Consider the following 22,328-nt stretch of genomic DNA (forward strand, 5'->3'; position numbering starts at 1 on the left):
AGTGTTTGTGTTATCGGAGCCGCACACATCAGCACAGAGCCCTTTATACGGTGTGTTTGAGCGGACTGGCTAGATTTTCCTGCAGATGTCTGGTGCACACTGATGAAAAAGGTGAGCGGGGCATTCATCTGCTAATATTAGCCCTGCCAAGCTTCTGAGGGCCTGGCCGACCCGGGTGAGCGCTAATTGGCTGTTAATGAAATGAGCGCCATTTGGGAGCACGGATCGGCCTCTTGACAGAATGTGTGCAGGGATAATATTGTTCCAGAAGCCGTGCGGAGAATAACTTGAGCTCTATTAACGCGGAGGCCCAGATAAGGAGCTGCGGCCCGAGTGCTCCATTATCTCCTGTTCTGATGAGCGGCTCCGGATGACGGCGTGGCCCCCACCCCCACCGCTCCTTCTCCCGAGGCTGTTTAGCTGCTTAATGTAATTCGCTTTCAAGAGCCTCGTGTTATATCTGATCATTTGTGCCATTAAGCCAGAGTCAAGTGTAAATGCAGTATTATTAAGATCGTGTCTGTCAGTAAATGTTGAATAAAAGTGGCCGCAGAGCATACAGTACCCGCGCTCCAAAATACCAGTACCGTCTGCGCTCGTGCACGCGTGCCTCCCAGTTTACATTTGCTGGAAAATGTAACAAATAGAATTAATGAAAGATAAGAAGCAAATGCGACTTTTTCGCTGTTTTTATTTTTTAGGTTGTGCCGTTTTTCCACTATATTTCCAAATGTCGTTTGTTTTAGTTACTTCGTCTTTGAATATCACACACTTTGGTTGTCTCGCGGCCTTCTCTGTTTTCATTTACGGGTTTTTTTCTTGCGGGCACGTGTGTGTTGTCTAAATGTGATATTTGCACCTTACAAAGTGTTTCAGAATAAACTTTGATCATATAATTGTTTTATTTTCAAATACCTTCAAAATGCAAACATGGCTCAGACATTCAGTTTCAATATAATTTAACTTATTTATTCACAGGAACAGTTTTTCAATGAAATAAACAACATGGCGATGCATTCCCCAGATGATTCACGTTATTATTATTATGATTATTATTATCGTTATTTACAGTTCCATCGTGGAGACAGGGGGTTTCTCTTTCAGTCTGTGGAAATGCAGAAAGAAATTCTATGTGGACCCAAAACATCGCGACAGTGTTGGGCGGATGTTGTCTGTTTTTTGTTCGCTGCAGCATTCCTGCTGAGACACTGACGGGAGCCGATTACCTCATTTCTTTTCAAAGATTCGGGTCCAGTTTTTTGAACTCCCTCACTTTCTTGTCAGACCTTAAAAACTGCCCGCTAAAAAGTCATAGCAGGAAACGAGCAATGGCTCAGCTCTGCAGCTCTCTGGAGGCTTCTGAAGCCGCCGAGAAGCCATTGTCATGCAGCTTCCTGATGTGCTTCTTCAGGTCGAAGTTGCGGCAGAAGCCTTTGCCACAAGTGGCGCAGGTGAAGGGCTTCTTGTCGTTGTGTGTGTGCATGTGGAAGGTCAGGTTGTAGATCTGGTGGAAGGCCTTATTGCAGATGGAGCACTTGTACTGTTTCTCCCCGCTGTGCGTCAGCTTGTGGTTCTTGTAGTTTCCTGCGAAATAAGAGTATATGAATTAAAACACAATGTCATTTTTATCACAGTCTTTTCACTTTGTCTTCACAATTCTTCTGAGAAGGAGTTAAAAAAAGGATTCAAAGGGGGAAAGGTGTGACATTAGAATTTTTGCCACCCTTTTAACATCTGCTTATTTAACCCGTGGCCTTTTCGCAGCACGAAATCAAACGTTCATGTCTCGCTGATGTGTGAGTGTCAATAGAAACAACTCCAGGTCAAACGAAAAAAGTGCATCTGTGTGAAAACCAGTCGTCTGACCATAACCAGCTTTCCTTCCTCTAGTATAAAACGGCCTAAAACCAGTATTAGAAAATAGAAAAAGGGGATAAAAATGCACTCAATACCTCAGAAATATTGTAGATTTCACGGCTTCTAATATCAGAGAGCAGATGCGCTGATGAGCCCGTCAGAGCTGAGGAGAGTCAGCTTCAGGGGAACTTGGGTTAATTTTAAAAAAAATCCGCCTGGTCTGAGTTAATCGTTTTTACCCTGAAATTACACAGCTAAACATTTCACTCCAATCTGGCCAAAGAAAATAATTTAATCAGGAGAATCTGAAAAATAAAACCGCTTGAACAAAATTTGAATATAAATTTTTCTGCGAAACATCTACACATTTAAAAAAAAAAAAAAAAAAAAAAGCAGAGAGGGAACGCGTTTTACAACTGCGATTTTTCTTTTTCCACCAGCAGTTCAGCTGGAGCCTCCTCCACCCCACAGCCTTCATTAATCGGCTTTTTGTGTGCCGAAGTCAAAAAGTTGTCAAACTTTGTCAAAATCAAGCGCAGCCGCAACTAAAGGAGGCCGGTTTCCAACTTTGCCGGGGTCTGACTAATGACCCGGGGAAAATGCGACAGTCTCGAAGGTAGAATTAGTCCGTGTAAAGTGACAAGTCTCATTTCCACCCACCGATTCGTGCTCATCGGTGAGCCCACAGTTATTTCCCCTTTGACTACTTCAAATATAAGCTTTTTCTGCTTTTACCGCAGACGTTATTTATTTCGGCAGCGCAGATGCCAAATGTTGAGGATGCGCGCCGATGTCGCCACACTAACTCCAGCGAGTCTGCATAAAGAGCTCTGCTCGGCTGCGAACTTCCGCAATATTGAGCGGGCAGAATAATCGGAATCTTCGTGCATAATGCTATAAAATTATTAGTGCATTTATGCTCCAAATCTCAAGTCCAGCTTAACAAAAACAATAAAATAAAATAAAATGGCATTTTTTCGTATTTATATTTTTCGTCAGTAGTCAAGTTGAGAACCCACAATTTCGTTGTATATGACAATAAATGATTATTTTATTCGATTCTAAACAATGTGCGCGAGATGTTAAACAGCATCCAGCACAATTAAAGCACAGAGTCCATCAGCCAGTGTAGCAATTATTTCAATCACGTCTCCTCTTAGTGAGGAAGTTCTCCACCGAGTTGTGGATTTCTAAAAGCTGACTGCTCAACCCAGCAAAAATAATGACTAGGCTGCACGGCAGCAGATTTCATGAAATAAATTCGTGGAATAATAACACGAGCTGAAGAGAAAGCTTTTTGTTCGTTTGCACATGAACACTCTGAATCACCGCAGTGTTGAAAATAGGAAACATCACATCAGGATACAATTTCCAGTCAGTAATATAATACAGCTGATTAAAGAGGACTCCAGCGCCCAGTATTTACCTTTCTGGTGGAAGCCTTTCCCGCAGAACTCGCACACAAATGGTTTATACCCTGCGTGGATCCGGACGTGAGTGTTGAGCGTCGAACTTCTGTTGAACGCTTTTCCACACTGGTTGCATTTGTGAGGCTTTTCCTTACAGGTCAAAATGAGAGAAAATAATTCAAACAAAGTCAAGTCAAAAAGCTGGAAAGGTCACAGTGAAACAGTGTCTCACCTGCGTGTGGATGATCTTGTGTCTGCACAGCGTGCTGGCCTGCCGGAATCCTTTACCGCACACCTTACATACGAAGGGCCGGGCCCCCGTGTGCACCGGCATGTGTCTGGTAAGATTGTAATGCGCATTAAAAACCTGCAGACGACACAAAGGCATACAAAATATGAGTAAACATTATTCTAAAAAGACAAAAGACCTGCATTTTTAAAACAAGCGTCAGAAAAAGGAAGAAAAAAAACTAACATCGGCCTCAAAAGTTCATTATTGAGTTTATATAGGTGTGTAGATGCTGGCGCATTTGTTCATGTTTTATATAAAATATAGAATATAATAACAATGTAAAAAAATGCATTAAAACCGTACCTTTCCACACACTTCGCAGGTGAAATTTTTGGGTTTTCCGTCCGCACTGCCACTGCCGCTGAGTTTGCTGTGTGTCTTTATGCCGCTTTTCTCAGCTGTCAGGCCGTGGCTCTCTTTCACTATCTGGTCCAGCTGCCCTGGCAGATGTTCCTTGTGTGGGTATTGAGGTGTGGGCAGCTTGTCGGTGCCCACACCGGTCAGTTTGGCATTCTCCAGCAGCAAAAGTCTGTGGTGCGCCGACAGAGAGGCCTGGGCCTGCGGGCTGGAGAGCCAGTGGCCGGCCAGCAGCTCCGACTGCTGGTACGCAGAGTCCAGGTAATTGAAATAGTAGAGCGAGCCACTGCTGGGCACGGCCTGGTTCAGGACCTGAGGTTTTACCACCCTGCTCCCTGACGTCAGCAGCTGCTGCTTCAGGCTCGGATCCCCTTTGCCGCACAACCCGCAGTTTCCTTTGCACGGAGCAGCTGGCGAGCCGCACAAAGTTCCCCTAAAACTGGCTCTCCACAGCTCCGAATAGCTCATCAGCGCCTTGGCTTGGAGGTCGTAGCTGAAGGGCTGTAGCGGGATCATGCAGGGGATTGGGGAGCAGAGCCCTAGCAGTTTTTTCCCCTCTGAACGTTCCTCCGCGTTCCCTTTCGGCTCCGAGCTCTTGGACATGATCCAGTCGATGGAGAAAGCCAGCGTTTTGGGAGCCGCGGACGGCGCAGTCCTCCCGCAGGACACCACCGTGTCTAAAGAGGCTGAACTTGCCATTTTGTTGCCGCTGTAGTAGTTTCGCTTTGCAGCCGAACAGAACTTGGTGTGAGCAACTCCGTGTATAGTCCAGCTGCCCCGCGTCTTTTCACTCCCCTGAGCTCCCAGCAGAAAAGACAGGCGGACACATCAGTTTAATAAGCACCTTGCTGTCACAGTGTCACGCATTTGCATTCAAATGGCCCCCGCCTCGCAACAATAGCATCCAGGGGTGATGGATTAATGCTCATTAACTAGCACACACAAAATTAACAGACATTACAGGGCTCGTTAAGGAGAAGAAGAAGAGGAGGAGGAGGAAACAGAGGGCAAGAAATGTTGTAGCCGGAGCTCCTGGACACCGAGTTAAGCCAAAGTTACGTCTGTGTTGTACTTTACCTTCTTATTGTTCAGATGGGAGTGGAGAAACCAGCCGACTGCTCTCTGTCAGACCTTGGCAGCGCCCGCCCCTCATCAGTGCAGATCACTGTCTCTTGACATAATCGGGCACCCAAGCACCTAACTGGGTGACAGGGAGACAAATCTATAGAGGGGATGGCACGTAAATATGAAACCATTCCATCAGTAAAACTGCTGCACAATTGTGTTTTCATCATTAATCGCGCTTTGGAGGAGCTGAGTGAGTCTCCTGCTTTCATTTGGTTAACAACACAGTAATCTTTTTTTTTCTCGGAGAGAGCTGCTAATCCTCGGAGATGGGATCCGTCTTTTTCCTCGCCGGCTTATAAACTTACTATTTGTATAAATTCGAGGACGTCCAATTTCCACCTGTTTAAGAGCACAGACTCCCTTTGGATCCTATTAAACGTTGTTCCTCCTTCCCCCTATTCAAAAGAAGCAATTTTCCAGAGCGATTCAGGGCTCAGCGCTGCGTGGGGGGGTGGTGGGGAGAACACAAGCTCTTTTACTTTTAGCTACTAAAGCACTGCGTGAACTGGTTTTGTGTTTTTTTCTTCCTGAAATAGAGGGACGGATTAAAGACGGAGAGAGGAAAAAGAAAAGACTTAGCTTGGTCAGGGGTATACACGGACAAATGAAAAGAGAGGCCTTTTCTCTAAAGAGGCGTACAAGAAGTTTGCTGGAATCCACGGTGTTGTGTGGGAGTTACAATGGGCAGCAGAGTCTCATCTATCCGCTACAAGGGCTGTGTTGAATTTATGTGTTTGCAGGCCAATTTACCTGAGGGACTCCCAACAACTGAGTGGGAGAGAGGGGAGTTCATAAAACATGCGGAGGATCAAAAGAGTGTGCAATATGGGCGAAATGAATAGTCTTTTATTTATCACAGCGTTTGCTCAGTGCGCATGATGACGATGCTATAATGTATTTATTTAACTTGGCAGAACCTTTAAACTTACACAAGAAGAAGAAAGTGAAACGTTTAAGATAATAATGTTATTTCCGAGCCTAAAATGTGACATGATTGTCATATGAATGGGAAATCACCGGTAACACTTAATACCCTCAAGGTATTTAGAAAAGTAGTATAATTTGTATATAACTTCTTCGAAAAGTTACAACACACCTTTTGGTAACTGGCGTGCGTCTTTGAGAGCGCCAAAAAAACCTATTTAGGCTAGAATTTATTCTGCATTTATTCTGTGCAACACGTACAAATATATTTACTCTATAATGTAATTTTCTGTCACTTGGTATTCTTGTTCTAGTCTCCTGACATTTGAGTCAAAAAGTAGTTTTAGGTAATGAAGTCGCATCACGAAGCGCTGTTCAGGAACTTTAAACACATGGGTGTGATATATCGAAATTCCATGTTTTTATGGTGACATCCTCAGGCAGCATACAGCCTCTGGTAACTATAATAACAGTGCAAATTCTAAAGTAATACTTAACTAATGTTAGCAAATTTCCATTGCTTATTATTAACAAACCAGTGCCACTTTTTTCAAGCATGAACTGATACTCGATCATTTTAGCTTCATTTCAGACGCTTTCATTCTCATAAAAACAGAAAGCTATTTTTATTCATCAAACTGACATCGACTCATTACAGCATCATCAAATCTTGCATCTCTAAATGAAGCACAACTTATAGGATTTGTCCTCTGTTTGTAAGTGTGAGCAGGCCTTCATTTAAAGAATTGTAAAAACTGATCCGGACACTTAAATCAAGACTTTTACACTGGACGATACAGTTAATTTTGAATTAAGAGAGCATTTATGTTGTACAGAAAAATTCTGTATCATTAGGTTGAAATGTATTTTGGATTTGCCATCTTCTAAAGAATCTGCTGTTTTGTGTTTTCACTGAGGCCTTTAAACCTTCAAACAGAGTCACAACATCAATACGCACATATTTTTATTATTGTCGGGTCTGTACGAATATGAAGCACCTTGAGGCAATTGTTGTTGTGATATAAATAACATTTAACAGAATTTGTTTTATGTTAATGGATTCCATAAGACATTAGTGGCTGATGTTGACCACTTTTTATAACCCATTATAGAAAGTCTGAATGCCAAAAACCCATGTGCTTATTGCAAAACATATCTATCGCTATCGCTATACTGAAATATGTGCGATAAAATGTTGCACTAAGTTTTTATCTGAAATGTGTCTCTATTTTGTGTTGTAAAGCTCTTTAGAACACTAAATACTCAGGGAGGGCTGCTTTATTTTGTAGTAGTTGTTTAATGAAAGTTTTATAAAAGACAATGATAAAAATGTAATTTAGCTCATTAAATTTAGGTTTTGTGTTTTGTGTATTTCTTTTTAATCAATGATAATTAAGGTTGATGATAAATGATAATTGGGTGTAGAAGATAATAATTTACCTCAGTCACCACACACTTCATGCTATATTTACCCCAGGACATTCAATTCAATTCAGTTTTATTTATATAGTGCAAAGTCCCAACCTCAAGGAACTTAATGCTGTAAGGCATATGGTAGGGATGCTTTTTAAGGTTGTTAACAGGGAAGCTATTGTTAGGATAGGAACATTTGTATTATTCTGTTTAATTTTACAAGTCCACCTCACATGGAAGGATTATTGCTTGTTGTTTCTATGCTACTCATAAGGTAGAATACTCTAAATTGAGGTATTATTTCTGGTTCACTGATACACGGATCCTATTGCTGTAACCAGCCTCACCCGTTCACTTCTAACCACAGTTAGCTCAGGCATTGATTTAAGGGACTCTTGCTTCTTGCCGGAAGGTATGCAAGGGCTGGATGTGGCAAAGCTTAGCATCACAGTGTTGGGATTTTTAACTGTTTTTCCTGTTTTCATCCCTCCACAATTCCTGGGGTAATTGTAACCATCTACATTTATGCACATTATTTTTCAATGTAAATGCAGACATACACATTTGCAGGACCATAAATCATGCTGCACAAATTCTTCAGTGACTGATTGATCGATTTCAGTACAATTATATGCACATGAATTTCTTTACTAGTACGCTGACTTGCAGTGTTGAAGTAACACAAGTGCTGACATTTTCAGTGTATATTCTGTCATAATTGATCTTTAAAAAAGTTCAGGAATAAACATATAATTATTAGTTATTAACATCAGACTTGCTTCAACAGTGTGTCTTTTATCCTGTCTTCCATCATTCACCCCCAACCGGCCACAGCAGATGGCCCCGCCCCTCCCTGAGCCTGGTTCAGCTGGAGGTTTCTTCCTGTTAAAAGGGAGTTTTTCCTTCCCACTGTCACCAAGTGCTTGCTCATAGGGGGTCTTTTCTGTACTATTCTAGGGTCTCTACCTTACAGTATAAAGCCTCCTTGAAGCAACTGTTGTTATGTTTTGTGCTATATTAATAAAACTGAATTGAATTAATCATTGTGATTGTGTAATTATGACATTAATGTAAACAAAGGTCAGTTTTCAACACACAGTGTAACATTATATGTAGATGTAAACACTTATCGCATTGCCAGATACCAGTGCAGCATTCAGTACTGTCAACTCATATTTTATTACAGAGATCAGAACGGAATCTGGATGGACGGATGTATGGATAGATTAGAACATGTCCGTCCATCCGTCCGTCTTCTTCCACTTATCTGGGGCTGAGTCGCAAGGGTAGGAGCCTAAGCAAAGTAGTCCAGACCTCCCTCTCCCTGGTCTCCCCCAGCTTGTCAGGGGGAACATCAAGGTGTTCCCAGGCCAGCCGAAAGACAGAATCTCTCCAGCATGTCTTGGGTCGGCCTTGAGCCTCCTCCCAGTAGGACATGTCCAGAACACCAGGAGGCACCCAGACACTTCGCTTTTACACCTAGCTGTCTCTTTACCACGACGGACTGGTACAGCGTCCGCATCACTGCAGATGCAGCACCAATCTGTCTGTCGATCTCCCGCTCCCTTCTCCCATCACTTGTGAACAAGACCCAGAGATACTTAAACCCCTCCACTTGGGTCAGGAACTTGTCCGGGCTGAGGACCACAGCCTCAGACTTGGAGATGTTGATTCTCATTCCTACTGCTTCACAATGCAAACTGTTCCACTGCAAGCTGGAGGCCATCTCCTTATGAAGCCAACAGAACCTCATCATTTGCAAAAAGCAGAGATGAAATTCTGAGACCACCGAAGTGAAAGGAGAATCTGTGATAAAGGGCAGCCTTGGCAGAGTCCATCAGAGTCCCATTTATTGCCAGCTATGTGGACCAAGCTCTTGCATCGGTTGTACAAGGATCAAACGGCCCATAGCAATGGGCCTTACACTCCATACTCCCGAAGAACCTCCTACAGGACACGGCAAAGGACACGGTCGAATGACTTCTCCAAGTCCACAAAACACATGTAGACTGATTGTTCAAACTCCAAATGCACCCTCAAGTATCCTTGAGAGGATAAAGAGCTGGTCCAGTGTTCCACGGCTAGGAAAAAGACCCCACATTGTTCACCCTGTACCGAGATTGGACTAACGGATGGACTCTCCATTCCAGCATCCTGACATAGACTTTCCCAAGGAGGTTGAGGAGTGTGATCCCCTCTAGTTGGAACACACCCTCCGGTTCCCCTTCTTAAAGATGGGAACCACCAATCCAAGGTACCGCCCCCGATCTGTCACCTGAGCTGTGACAACCAAGACAGTCCTACAACATTCAGAGCCTTCAAGAACTCAGGGAGGACCTCATCCACCCAGGGGCTCTGCCACCATAACACTCCACAGAATAGCTGCCTCAGTGACCTCTCCCCCAGAGATAGGTGATTGGCCCCCCTCGTCCCCAGACTCTGCTTCCTCCTTGGAAGATGCGGGATTAAGGAGGTCCTTGAAGTATTCCTTTCTGCCGCCCGACAATGTTCTCAGTCGAAGTCACAATACAGGTAGAGCACCGCTTTGTACCTGGCTTGGGATTCCTAGAATATTTAAAGTTATAACAGGGAGTCATGTACTTTTGACTTGAGGCTTTCTTTTGCTGAGGACCCACAGCATCCAGAGTCATATGCATGATTAATATCTGTGATAGTAGAATTTAGGTGCCAGCTCTGCACTGTGTTGGCACATGGCGTTGAAGAAGATAACTGTAGAGGACTTGTATCATTTAATTTAGTTACAGAACTTTCACAAAGACTTTTACTGTATGGAAACATATTCCCCACTGCTGTATAATCCATTGTTGCAAATTTAAATGTTGCTTAAAAGTTACCAGACAAAAGGTTTTCAGGGAATATTATAAAATTTTTAGTTACTATGCCAGACCTAAGAACAAGATCAGAGTGAGATTAAAGTGGTGGGTGGACTCTTTGGAGCGATGCCAGTTGAGGCTTTCCACCATCTCTGGTAGTTAAATAATGATAAAAACAAGATTTTAGTTTTATAATTTCAGGTACTTACCCCTACACTTAATAATTATGAAAAATATTAAAGACATTTTTATTTAGTTGTCTTTTGATTATAATTTATGTTTTAAATTACATTCATTTTATTTTATTCATAGACAGAAATATTGTTTCCATTAAAATATGACTTAAAACATATTCTGTACTGTTAAATATATTTTTACCATTTTAGTCTACTTGATTATAGAAAGCAATATAATTTATAAAAACTATGTAAATGTTACTTAAATCACACAGCATACAATGTGCCATAGAGCTGTTTATTTTGACATTTCACAGTTATAGCAGGCAACCCCCCCCCAACCACCAATTACTGTTGTCATTCCAATCTGCCCCCCCCCAAAAAAAACAAAAAAATAAAAAATAAAAACAAACAAAACGAAACGAAACGAAACAAAACAAAACAAAACAAAACAAAACAGGGGAGCATTCAAATCCAGCACTCTGTACAAAGGAACTTTCAGTGTCATATTGTCAGATTTAAGAGGAAAATGTTCTAACATGCCCTTTATGAGATAATGAAACCTTAGTTACACACCAGGTGCCTTAGTTAACATACTCAAATATGTTTTAGAATGACAACTTCCCAAAACGAATAATAGATGAAATGAAGTTAGTTTGTCTAGATGTGTGAAAGGGTACAGGCATGTTAACATCACTAGTAAAAAATAGTTTTTAGTGTTTGAAAATTCTGAAAATCTCTTTGCTTGGGCAGTGGGACTTCATTTAAAGGCAAGCCTCTGTGTGTGAGAAAAGGGTTCAGTGAACCCAGTATTCTTGCTGGAAATCAGTCATTTGCATGGAGAACTGAGTAGGTGGAATTGAACAGAAATGGCACTAAACTAGAGCAACCATAGAAACCACCCAGTGATCACTGCAGCTGTCCTCCATTTAATTTAAAAGATAGAATGAGAATTCTTTGTTGTTGTTTTTTTTGTTTTACTTATTTGGAAAGCTTGACACCCCCTCCAATATACCATTTGAGTTATTGGGAAATTAATATCACTACTCTATAAATGCATTCCTCTATTGGGTAACCTGCATTTTAAAGCATACAATTTTAAACAGTGTCACTGAATTAAAATCATGGCAAGTAGTTCCTCACATTTCTTAGACTGCAGTTAAGTTTCACATCTCATCTCAGTGCTTTGGTGCTCTGAAAAGAATAATTTTATTTCAACACTAAAGCATCTTTTGTGCACTTAGCGGTCAAATAAAAACAAGAGACTATGTGTCTAAGGAACCATGTTTTTGAGCACAAAGAGTGACAACCATATAAGGAAAGCTGGAATTTGCATGTGCTTGAGATACACAGCCTTTGCATGCTGGAAAGAGATCTAGTGGCAATGGAGAAGAGAACACAGTATAACAATATCTTTGTTCACAGGTGTCAGCGTGACAGTAATAAAAGGTTCTGTTTCAAATGGTTCGATTGTGCCTTCGTCCTTAACCTCATCTGTTGAAATGAATGTGAAGAATTGGTCATCTGTGCAGCTGCTAAAAGTTCCTCTGCATTGTTGGGGATTCCGTCTGGCAAACAATAAACTGTCTAAACCAGGGGCCAGCAACCTTTAAGACCCAGTTTCCACGGAAAAGAAAACACTGGGAGCCGCAAATACTTTTGGACATCTAAAATGAACATAACACTGTATATATTGTTTTTTACCTTTATGCTTTGTATAAACAACTATAAAGTGTTGCTTATTAAATCCATGAAGTGCTACAAAGAAAATGAAATTTTATTTAAGTAATGAACACATTTTGAAATCTTAAAAAATTACAAAAAAGAAAGACATCCAGTTGAAGGTCTCTTTTAAATGAATTAAAAAGCTTAACTTAAATTCTCCATGTAGCAAACAAAAACTGAGCCGTCATCCTTATTGGCCTGCAGTACCTCTGCAGAAGAGGTGGACGCACCTGAGTGTCATCCGCAATCACGCCTCTCCACCTTAAAGTCTGTGCCCTCTCTGCTGTTGTGTTATGTGTCAGGCTCTGTGCTGGAAAGCTAAAGCCAGCTGCTTGCGTACAGCAACCGTGTGTGAAAAGTGGTCAATAAAGAGAAGCTGAAAACCATGTTCATGGAAACACCGTCGGGTCTGCCGTGATATGTTTACAATAGGACTTTTGCTCCTGAAACTCTGCACACAGCGTCTGCAGACCGGGGCTGTACGAAGTCACTTTCATCTTTACGCAGGACTGTAAGCTGTCATCTGTGAGGCGTGAGCGGTGTTTGTTTTTAACATAGTTCATGGTGGGAAATAGCTGCTCAAATACGTATGTGGATCTAAAGATCGACAATCCACAAATTAGGCATACTGGTAGGCCGCTCTCGTCAGAAGTAAACGCAAATAAATCTGCCCAGGGATCATTAAATGTTCTATTTTCTTCAGATATTTTTCTTTTCTTACATTTCTCCATACTTGGCCTACCTGAGGTTGCTGTCTCAATAAAAGCACGGTGTTTCGGCAGCTATACCAGCTTCCGTGAGTGTGGCTCTTATTTTGAGTGACGAAAAATAATAAAATATCTTTTTATTTTTATATTTCAAGATCATGATAATCTTCCAATTTAGAAGTACAAGTTAAAAAAGAACTAACACAAATAAAATACACTTCAGCTAAATACTTTTACAATTTATTTTCTCAAACCACGGAGCCGCAGTGTAAAGCCTAAAGAGCCGCAGGTTCCCGACCCCTGGTCTAAACAAACAATGATTTGCAGTATTTCTGCAAAGTCAGGCAAGCCATCAGTAGAGCCATATACCAGGAGCATGCTGAAACTGTAACTGATGCCCTGAAATCCAGCCTTGTTTGTCAGTTGAACTATGTTACTCTTCAGGAAATTTCTGTGATAGAAATGCTTGTTCGTTTTAATTTACAACCTCTCGTGGTACTCTTGACATCTTCAATGAAGAGATAGCAGCAGCAGCAGCAGCAGCAGCAGCAGCAGGTTTTTTGAAATTTAAACCATGGAGAGTCTATGCATTCATACACTTGTGGGTTTTTTTTCCAAAGACATTAAAATGTTATGGAAGCAGCTAGTCTGTCTTACCATCTTCTTAAAGAAATGGTGCTTAGCTTCAAACCTCATTGCCCATAAAGACACAAGTGGACCAAATTCTTCGGTGAGCAGACGATAATGCTCCTCAAAATAAAATAAAAAAATGTTTTGGAATCAACCTCCCTTCTGGAAAAACACTGGTAAATCTATGTGTGTGCTCAGCAATCAGACGGCCTAAGTGACCAATGCTCTCATCTGTGTGGGTAGGTGAGACAACTGTAACAACATCTCAGCAACAGCGGAAAGGCTAGCAGTATAGTTTATTTATCCTGTCTTTTATGGGAAATGTTTGATGATTCTGTTTAGAGAGAAAGACTTTCTGTTTCAAGATCTAAACTCAGCATCTAAACACAGGTACAGTCTCCTTAAGTAAATCATGTAGTACATCAGGTGGGTATCCTGTTGTGACATGAAATGACTCAGCCTTTGAGTAATTGTGCAATACCTTTTAACTCTGTGGCTCTGGGCATGACTAGCCAATGCTGCTACAGTATTGAGCAGGTGTTGCTGTCTTGTTCTGGCGGGGAATGCTCCTCAGAACAACGAGCTAAAATATTAAGCCATATTTTTATTTCATTATGTACTGAAAAAAAGAACCAGACTATAAACACATACTTCCATTTCTTTTTGCTTCACTAAGATTAGTGCGCCCCAGGGCAGCTGTGGCTACAATGTAGCTTGCCATCGCCAGTGTGTGAATGTGTATGTGAATGGGTGAATGACTGAATGTAGTGTGAAGCGCTTTGGGGTCCTTAGGGACTAGAAAAGCGCTATACAAATGCAGGCCATTTACCATTTCAGCTCTGGAGTGGGATCACTTTTTCTTACATTATATTATATTACACTCCACTGGCAACCACATCCATGTCAAACAGCAGTGTGAGGCAAGTGGGAGGCAATACACAGCACTGAGGGAGATCACAACAACAAACAGAGGAGAGATGACACATAAACACACACGAGGGCAAATTAAGCAACGATCCACAGGTGGGAACACAGCTGAACGTAATTTAACAAAACTGAACACGCTGCACACAAGTATAGAGGTATAACAGGAAGTATGCGAAACACAGACTGAGACGCAGACTGACTAAATACAGACAACAGGGAGCAAGAGAAACACACAGAGACATGACTGGGGGACAGGCGAATAAACATGGAGAGAGAGACAAGACTCAACCTCAGACTGTTAAATCAACCAAAACCAAAAACACTGGGTACAAAACCCAGGACCGTGACCATCCTGGGTCTGACCTGATACCCCACCTCTCAGCTATAGTCAATAGACTACAAGCTTTCCATGCCAGCCAACTGTTACCTAGTAGGGTTGACAAACTGATGATGACTGATGGCAAGCAGAGAAATGAAAATGATGGCCAAAAAGCGATGCAATCCTGGCTCCAAACGGGAAGAATCAGAATGAGAAGCACAGTGAATATTTTGACCAGCACAGCAGAAACTGAAGCCAACTAAAGCGAACTCAGCACAAGTGCTAGCAGCGACTTTAGCAGTAGCAGTGAAACTTCTATGGCACATGACAGCAGCAAACAATGCAAAACAATGAGTTACATCAACTTTGGGTTCCTTTGGAGGGGGAGCGAGGATGAGCCCAGGTTGCAGTGTGTAATATGTGTTGATGTTCTCAGTAATCACTGTATGAAACAATCACATGTCAGACAGTACCTTCCAACCAAGCACACAGTGCTGAGAGACAAACCAGTTGACTTTTTTCTGAGACAATGAAAGGAACTAAAGGAGTCGATGCCAGCAATTTAGTTTTGTGCTACACCCATAGTCAAAGCACAAGAAGCTTCATAACCCCACATCATATGATTGTTGGGTTTTTCTCTGTATGTATTATTGTACGATCTACTGTACAATATGAAGCGCCTTGAGGCGACTGCTGTTGTGATTTGGTGCTATATAAACAAAACTGAATTGAATTGTGTCGGCAAACAGCTATCTACTATTAGACAAACAGTTAACATGCATCATGACAAAGCTGACCTTCCAAAAACACAGTGTCTGCATTTCGTTGCCTTGTACTTGACATGTGCAATGACAATGAAGTTGAATTGATTCTATTCTATTCTAAATTGTGGTGAATAGGAGCCATGGCAGATGATGTTAAAAACACACCGATCGAGTGCATTAAAAGTAGTTGCTATTTTTCGCTTCAGCTCGATGAGATACAGATGTTTCAAATATTGCCAGTTTGCTTTTTTGCATTAGATATAAACATCAACAAAGTAGGACAAAGCAAGATTTAGTTGTCTTTCATGTTGACAACCTGCATTATCCCAGGCCTTTTGACATACAATTGTCATATGAAGTGAATGACAACGCTCTCTTTGTGGTCCCATATTGCTTTCTCTGGTGAGCATCATAGTACCGTATGCTACTGTCATTTGTAAGAGTTTGTTACGTTAAATTACACTGAAATGAGATGCATAATAAATGCTGTTACTGTAACCTGTATGTTTGTAGTTATTTTCATAATATAGGATAGATCACAGCCATTTGTCTGTGAAGGTTCTCAGTCATCCAGGTCATCGTAGTCAAAGGAGCTTGCAAAGAAAAGCATCTGGACTTCTTTAAGTTGCTTGAAGATGTTTCACCTCTCAACCGAGAAGCTTCTTCAGTTCATATTACTCTAAACAGTGTGAATAACCCGCAGTGTTAAATATTTTTGCACATTTTGTTGTTATTTTTGACACTAAACTGAGTAGAATTAACACTAAAAAGTTAACACTGGCCATAGAGTAAATTTTACTCTAATTTTGAGTGGGACCAAGTGTTATCTGAAACAGAGTTAAAATCAACTCTCTAAGTGTAAAATTGACACTCTGTTTTTTACTGTGTACTCCAGCTTCCTTCTACCGTCCGAAGACATGCAGCTTGTGGGGATAGGTTAATTGATTAATCCAAATTGCCCATAGGTGTGAATGAAGGAGTGAATGTGAGCGCGAATGGTTGTCTGTCCCTGTGTGTTGGCCCTGCGACAGACTGGCAACCTGTCCAGGATGTACCCCGCCTCTCGCCCTATGACAGCTGGGATAGGCTCCAGCGCCACCTGGACAGCGCCACCTGGACAGGATAAGCGGAAGTGAATTGATGGATGGATGAATGGACTCTTTTAATTTCATTTACACAAATGTTTCAAAGTACGAATAACCACTACAGTACAAAGTTAAATGAATGCAAATGAAAATTTAAAATACCAAATACTCCAGAATTGTGGTGCAGATTTTAATGATTTCCTCTATTAGTATTTTGCTGTGTCACAGTCACTGTGAGCCTCAAATACGTTTTACGGCTGCATGCAGATTTTCAAAAATAGTGTTGCTTAAAAATGACAGTAAAAGCTACACTGTAAGAAATGTACGTAAAAATTACCCTAAATAACTGTAAAATTGCAACGATAAATTACCATTAAATCAAAGAGAGTAAATGATTGTAATATCTATATAAAATTTCTCTATATTGACAAATGGTGATTTTATTTTAACCCTGCAAATATGTTGAAAATATATTAATTTACAGTAATATGGCACAGTTTCTTCGAAAACAACAGGAAAAATCGGTAACATTATCTACAATTAGTCACCCTTCAATTTACATAATAATTATGTATGAATGACAATCTTTGCTGCTTTTTTCATTTGAATTTACAGTTTACAACTGTATGTTAATTACTCAAAACCGTGCTTTTAATTGGTTTGGGTAAAACATTGTTAGAATTATGGTGAAAATTACGGTGAATTTTTTTTTATATTAAAGAGTTCAGACTGTTTGATAAAACAGTATATCTTAACAGTAAATATGAGCAATTACCAAAAAATAAGTTCTACAGTCTCACCAAGTAAGATGGCTATTTACAATGAAAAAAATATTTTGTGGCAAAAGGCCATTTTCTATTGTAGAACCAATTACCCTATAAATAACACCGTCTGTGTGCTTTTACAGTGTTTTTTAATCCTTTAATGCACATCATGAGTCACAAGTGATTGTGTTTTAATCTTCCTTATCATTGCAAAAAAATTACATTCAAATTTAGAATCTCAGGGATTCATCAGTTAACTTGGTTTGATCATTAAACATAATTTTCTTATTAGTTAATTGCTTACTCCTCTCCTCGAACTTCCACCATTCATGTCTATCCATTTATGACCACTGTGTACCCATCTTCTGATGACTACTTCCAGAAGGATGATGCACCATAATCACGAAACTGTGATCATGTTAAACTGGGTTCTCAAACATCACAATGACTTCACTGAACTGCACCAACCACCACATTCACCAGATCCCAAACCAAGGGCACCTTTGGGATGTGGTGGAACAGGAGATTTAAATCATGGCTGTACCACTGTTCAATCTGTTTGAGTGTGATACCACCTGCTGAAATTAAAATTAATTGATAAAAATGAAATACCAAAAAAATAATGAAATGATGTTAATAAAATAATTGGTGTACCTTGCAAGGTCAAGAGCAGTCAAAGAATGTATTATAAAAGCTGTAACAATCAGTTTCTTTAAAAATTCTCATTTATATGCACGTTTTGGAGACATTGCATCACGTGTCTAAACCGTTACCTCTATATTAAAAGAAAAAAAAAAACTTAGCCAAGGAGGATACTATCCGATTATTGAGTGATGGCGTGACGAATCCTACTTCCGGGGCTAAAGTAGTCTGCATTTAATATGGCTTTTGTGTTGTTAACATTAATGCTTTGTGTTTTCTTCTATTTAATCTCAAAAAGCTCCTAAAAAAAAGTTAGTGATCACTGTTGACCTCCCTCGGCTTTTATTACCGCTAATCATTTATTTAAGCTCAGTTTTTAAAACCTTAGGCTGTAACTACAGCCCAGCCCATGCAGCAGTATATGAATGACTAACCTCGTATTGTGGATGGATTATCTCAGTTGTTCTCCTGGCTGAAGTTTGGTCCTTTTACAGCATCCTGCCATGCGATTACATTTGTTCCTGACCACCGAGAACACTCATGTTAACTTTTATCGAGTGGAAAAAAAGTTAGCTTGTTTATATTATGCTAACATAGCTGTGTCGCTAGCGGTCACGTAGCACATCATTATATACCAGCTAGCCCAACTTCAGTAACCCTACAAACGTCACTGCTGTTTAGTTTTCTGTCTTCATTTATGTTGGAAGTGATAACAGAGCTGTACGTTTTAATTTGTTTCCAAAACCCCGCAGTCAGGACATGCTATATTGTATTTAGATAGAAGCTAGCGAGCTAACTTCCTGCTAACTTCTAACTCCGTTAAATGTCATAAATTCCGTTTTTATGGATGCCTGGATGTTAAACTCAATTGTTACACCTGGTAGAGCAGAACGCTGATCATTTTATTAAAGATGAAAGACTTTAGACAGTTTTTCAACTCTCAGTAATGCCATAGTGATCGTTTGATATATGGACCTGCAGCGGAGTTTAGACCCAGACATGGCTAGTGACGTCAGACTGAACAATCGGATTATTGTCACAGAGAGATAGCTGTCTGACTGTGAGGTACTGCAACAGCAGAGGGCACCCATACTCCTTGGCGGCGTGTAGTCCGCCAAACCAACGAAGAAGAAAGCGCCACTTCTAACGTCCAGACTGACTCAGCTCAACAAGGGAGTGCCAGCAGCACCCTGCACTGAACCAACAACCTTCAATTTCAATGCAAGTATTAGACATGAAATGGGGCTGTGTGATATGACCAAAATCTCATATCCCGATATAAGAATTCTATCATCCCAATAACGATACAAAAATCACAACAATGTAACATTTTCTGTAAATTCTGTGAATCTCGGGCAGCTCGACTTGCGGGAAGTGTTTCCAGCTAGGGCTGGGCCATATTATACCGTTCACGGTAATACCGGTATAATGTTAGGCAACGATAGGAAAATGAAATATCGCGATAGAATGGGAGTAAAACGCGCATGTGCAGTGCCTTTGTTTTCATACGCACATGGCCGATTGTTGAGTGAAACAGATGAACCAGAATTGGTTTGTAAAAATGGTGCAACTTCCGTGATGTGGAACTGGTTTGGTGTTTGTCCGTCAGATACACAACAAAGCACATTTTTTTGCAGAACATGCAAGCGGCCGTTGTTATTGTCATATTTGTCGGACTAAGATGCTCTTAAATCTGGGAGTAATCTGGGTCCTAAACTCCGTATGCTTCAGGTCAAACAACACTGCAGCATCACTTAGAGTTAAAAACTGTCTAAATTCTTTCATCTTTAATAAAACGATCAGCATTGCTGCTTTACCAGGTGTAACTATAAAGTTTAACTTCCAGGCATCCATGAAAACAAAAGTTATTACATTTAACGGAGTTAGAAGTTAGCAGGAAGCTAGCGGAAGTTAGCTCGCTAGTTTCGCTAGTTACCTAAGCATGATATTGCATGTTCTGACTGAGAGATTTTTGAAAAAAAATCAAACGTACAGCTCTGCTATCACTTCCAACATAAATGAAGACAGGAAACTAAACAGCAGTGACGTTTGTAGGGTTACTGAAGTTGGGCTAGCTGGTATATAATGATGTGCTACGTGATCGCTAGCGACACAGCTATGTTAGCATAACATAAACAGTGAAGCTGGAGGACCAACACTAACACTTTTCCACTTATAAAAGTTAACGTGAAGGTTCTTCATGGTTAGAGACAAATGCAATCGCATGGCAGGATGCTGTAAACGGACCAAACTTCAGTCAGGAGAACAACTGAGATAATCCATCCACAATACGAGGTTAGTCATTAATATACTGCAACAACATGGGAATAGAGCAGCTGCCAGAGAATTCAACATTAATGAATCAATGGTACAGAAGTGGAGGAAGCAAGAAGAATGAGTTTAATAAAGTTTGATTTATCGGACTGCTTTGTTTCGCTTAATGTGCCTTATAATCCTGTGCACCTTATGGTCCGAAAAATACGTACTGCACACTGCAGTTTAATGTTGCAAAGCACCTCTTTTTAACTTCAGTGGATATTATACATGGTTATGCTCAGGATATGTCAGCCCATTTCTACTGGAAATGCCTTTTGGTTAAACTTTCAGCAAGGAATTTGCATTTGCACTGTTACATTTTTATAAAGCTTTAATGTACATAAAAACCAGCTTCTTGTTTAAGTGAAAATAAATGGAAGGTTGTCTTTTTGCGCTAGTAATGTTGTGGAGTTGTATTTTGTCTCGCATCAATTATATCGTCGGTTATATCGTTATCGCAAATTTTCAAATATATATCGTGATAAATATTTTTGGCCATATCGCCCTGCTCTATTTCCAGCTGCGCGTCATGTAGCTGGAGTCGAGTGTTTTAACCGATGCATGAAACGATACTGTTATGTGACGGCTGCGTGCAGGCAGGAGTGGTGATATGAAGGACCCAAAATGCAGACTCACGGAAACGAAATGTGAACTCAAATACAGCTTTAATGCTGAACTCAAAAGGGTAACAAAACTAAGACTCCAAGGTAAACTTACGCAAACAAAACACACAACAAGATAAGGGTAGATCACGACACGGACACAGAGAAACACAGGGCTTAAATACAAAGAGGAAGCAATCAGGGAATAGGTAACAGGAGGGAAACACAGCTGGGGCAAATCAGGCCCAGGCTGTGTCCCAATTCAGGGTCTGCACGCTTGAAGTATGCATTTTAAGTGCGGTTACGTCACCGCCACGCGACGACGGCTGTCCCAATTCGAAGTGTGCTTCAAATGCATACTCCAAATGCGCCGTCGATTTCCCCAAATATCAAGCGTGGTCCGGTGCACGCTTCGTGGTCCCATATATCCCACAATTCATAGCGCGGCGGTGGGTGTGGATAATTTTGCCGCAAAATACGGCAGAAGGGAGCGGCCGAAGAGGTTTTTTTTTTTTCCCAAACTTTATTGAAATCATAAAGCGAACAGTCATTCATTCCAGTTCAGTTTGTACAGTAGACATACAAGGCAAATAAGAGTAACAATATACAGTACAATGAAATAAGAAGGATAAATAAATAAAGGATAAAAAAGAAAAAAAGGGGGGGAATATGTGACAGACTTCATAACAACTTTGTACTTGAAAGTTGTGACAGCTCATTCGTTAAACATTTCTGAATGAATATCAATCAATGATATACCTTTTTTACTGGAAGTTAATTTAAGAGAGTTTAAGTAATATTCAATTTCAATCAAAAACAAATTAAATGATGGGGTTGAGTTTTGAAATTTACATTTCTGTATGTGGAATTTCCCTAATAAGATGGAGCGGCCGAAGAGTGAACTGTCAAAAGTACTGAATATGACGCCACTTATTTATGTGCGAATGTGTAATAATTAAAGTCAGTCATATATCCACAAACACAACAAGCTGAAAGTCAGTGATATATGTATGTGTGTGTGTGTGTGTGTGTGTGTGTGTGTGTGTGTGTGTGTGTGTGTGTATTTATATATATATATATATATATATATATATATATATATATATATATATATCAGCACAATCCAGCACATAACAGCAGGGTGCAAGATGCTAGCAGGCAAGGCATACATGGAACGCCATAACCAAGTGGCCGGCATAGTGTACAGGAACATCTGTGCGGAGTATAACCTGGAAGTCCCGAGGTCAAAATGGGAGATGCCCCCAAGGGTGGTGGAGAATGACCGAGCTAAGATCCTGTGGGACTTCCAGATACAGACGGACAAAATGGTGGTGGCTAACCAACCGGACATAGTGGTGGTAGACAAACAGAAGAAGACGGCCGTAGTGATCGATGTAGCGGTTCCGAATGACAGCAATATCAGGAAGAAGGAACACGAGAAGCTGGAGAAATACCAA

The 22,328-nt window shown here is 40.7% G+C and overlaps 1 protein-coding gene across 2 annotated transcripts; it reads right to left on the reverse strand.

The window, feature by feature from the left end:
- Positions 1–955: 955 nt before the first annotated feature.
- Positions 956–5,733, reverse strand: fezf2 (FEZ family zinc finger 2). Of its 2 annotated transcripts, none has more exons than XM_085272823.1 (5): positions 5,349–5,733; positions 3,862–5,116; positions 3,499–3,633; positions 3,284–3,416; positions 956–1,584 (listed from the first exon to the last, which is right to left on the reverse strand). In XM_085272823.1, exons 2-5 carry the CDS (start codon positions 4,612–4,614, stop codon positions 1,334–1,336), a joined length of 1,272 nt encoding a protein of 423 aa, XP_085128949.1. In that variant the 5' UTR covers positions 4,615–5,116; positions 5,349–5,733; the 3' UTR covers positions 956–1,333. The 2 variants fall into 2 exon arrangements, with proteins under 2 accessions (XP_085128949.1, XP_085128951.1); XM_085272825.1 differs by having other exon boundaries at positions 3,862–4,710; positions 4,993–5,733.
- Positions 5,734–22,328: the final 16,595 nt, after the last annotated feature.

The sequence above is a fragment of the Mchenga conophoros genome, linkage group LG5 (genome assembly GCF_057382185.1).
Source record: "Mchenga conophoros isolate Kocher_MC1m ecotype Shallow Benthic linkage group LG5, M_conophoros_male_GT1.1, whole genome shotgun sequence".
NCBI classification, from domain to species: domain Eukaryota; kingdom Metazoa; phylum Chordata; class Actinopteri; order Cichliformes; family Cichlidae; genus Mchenga; species Mchenga conophoros.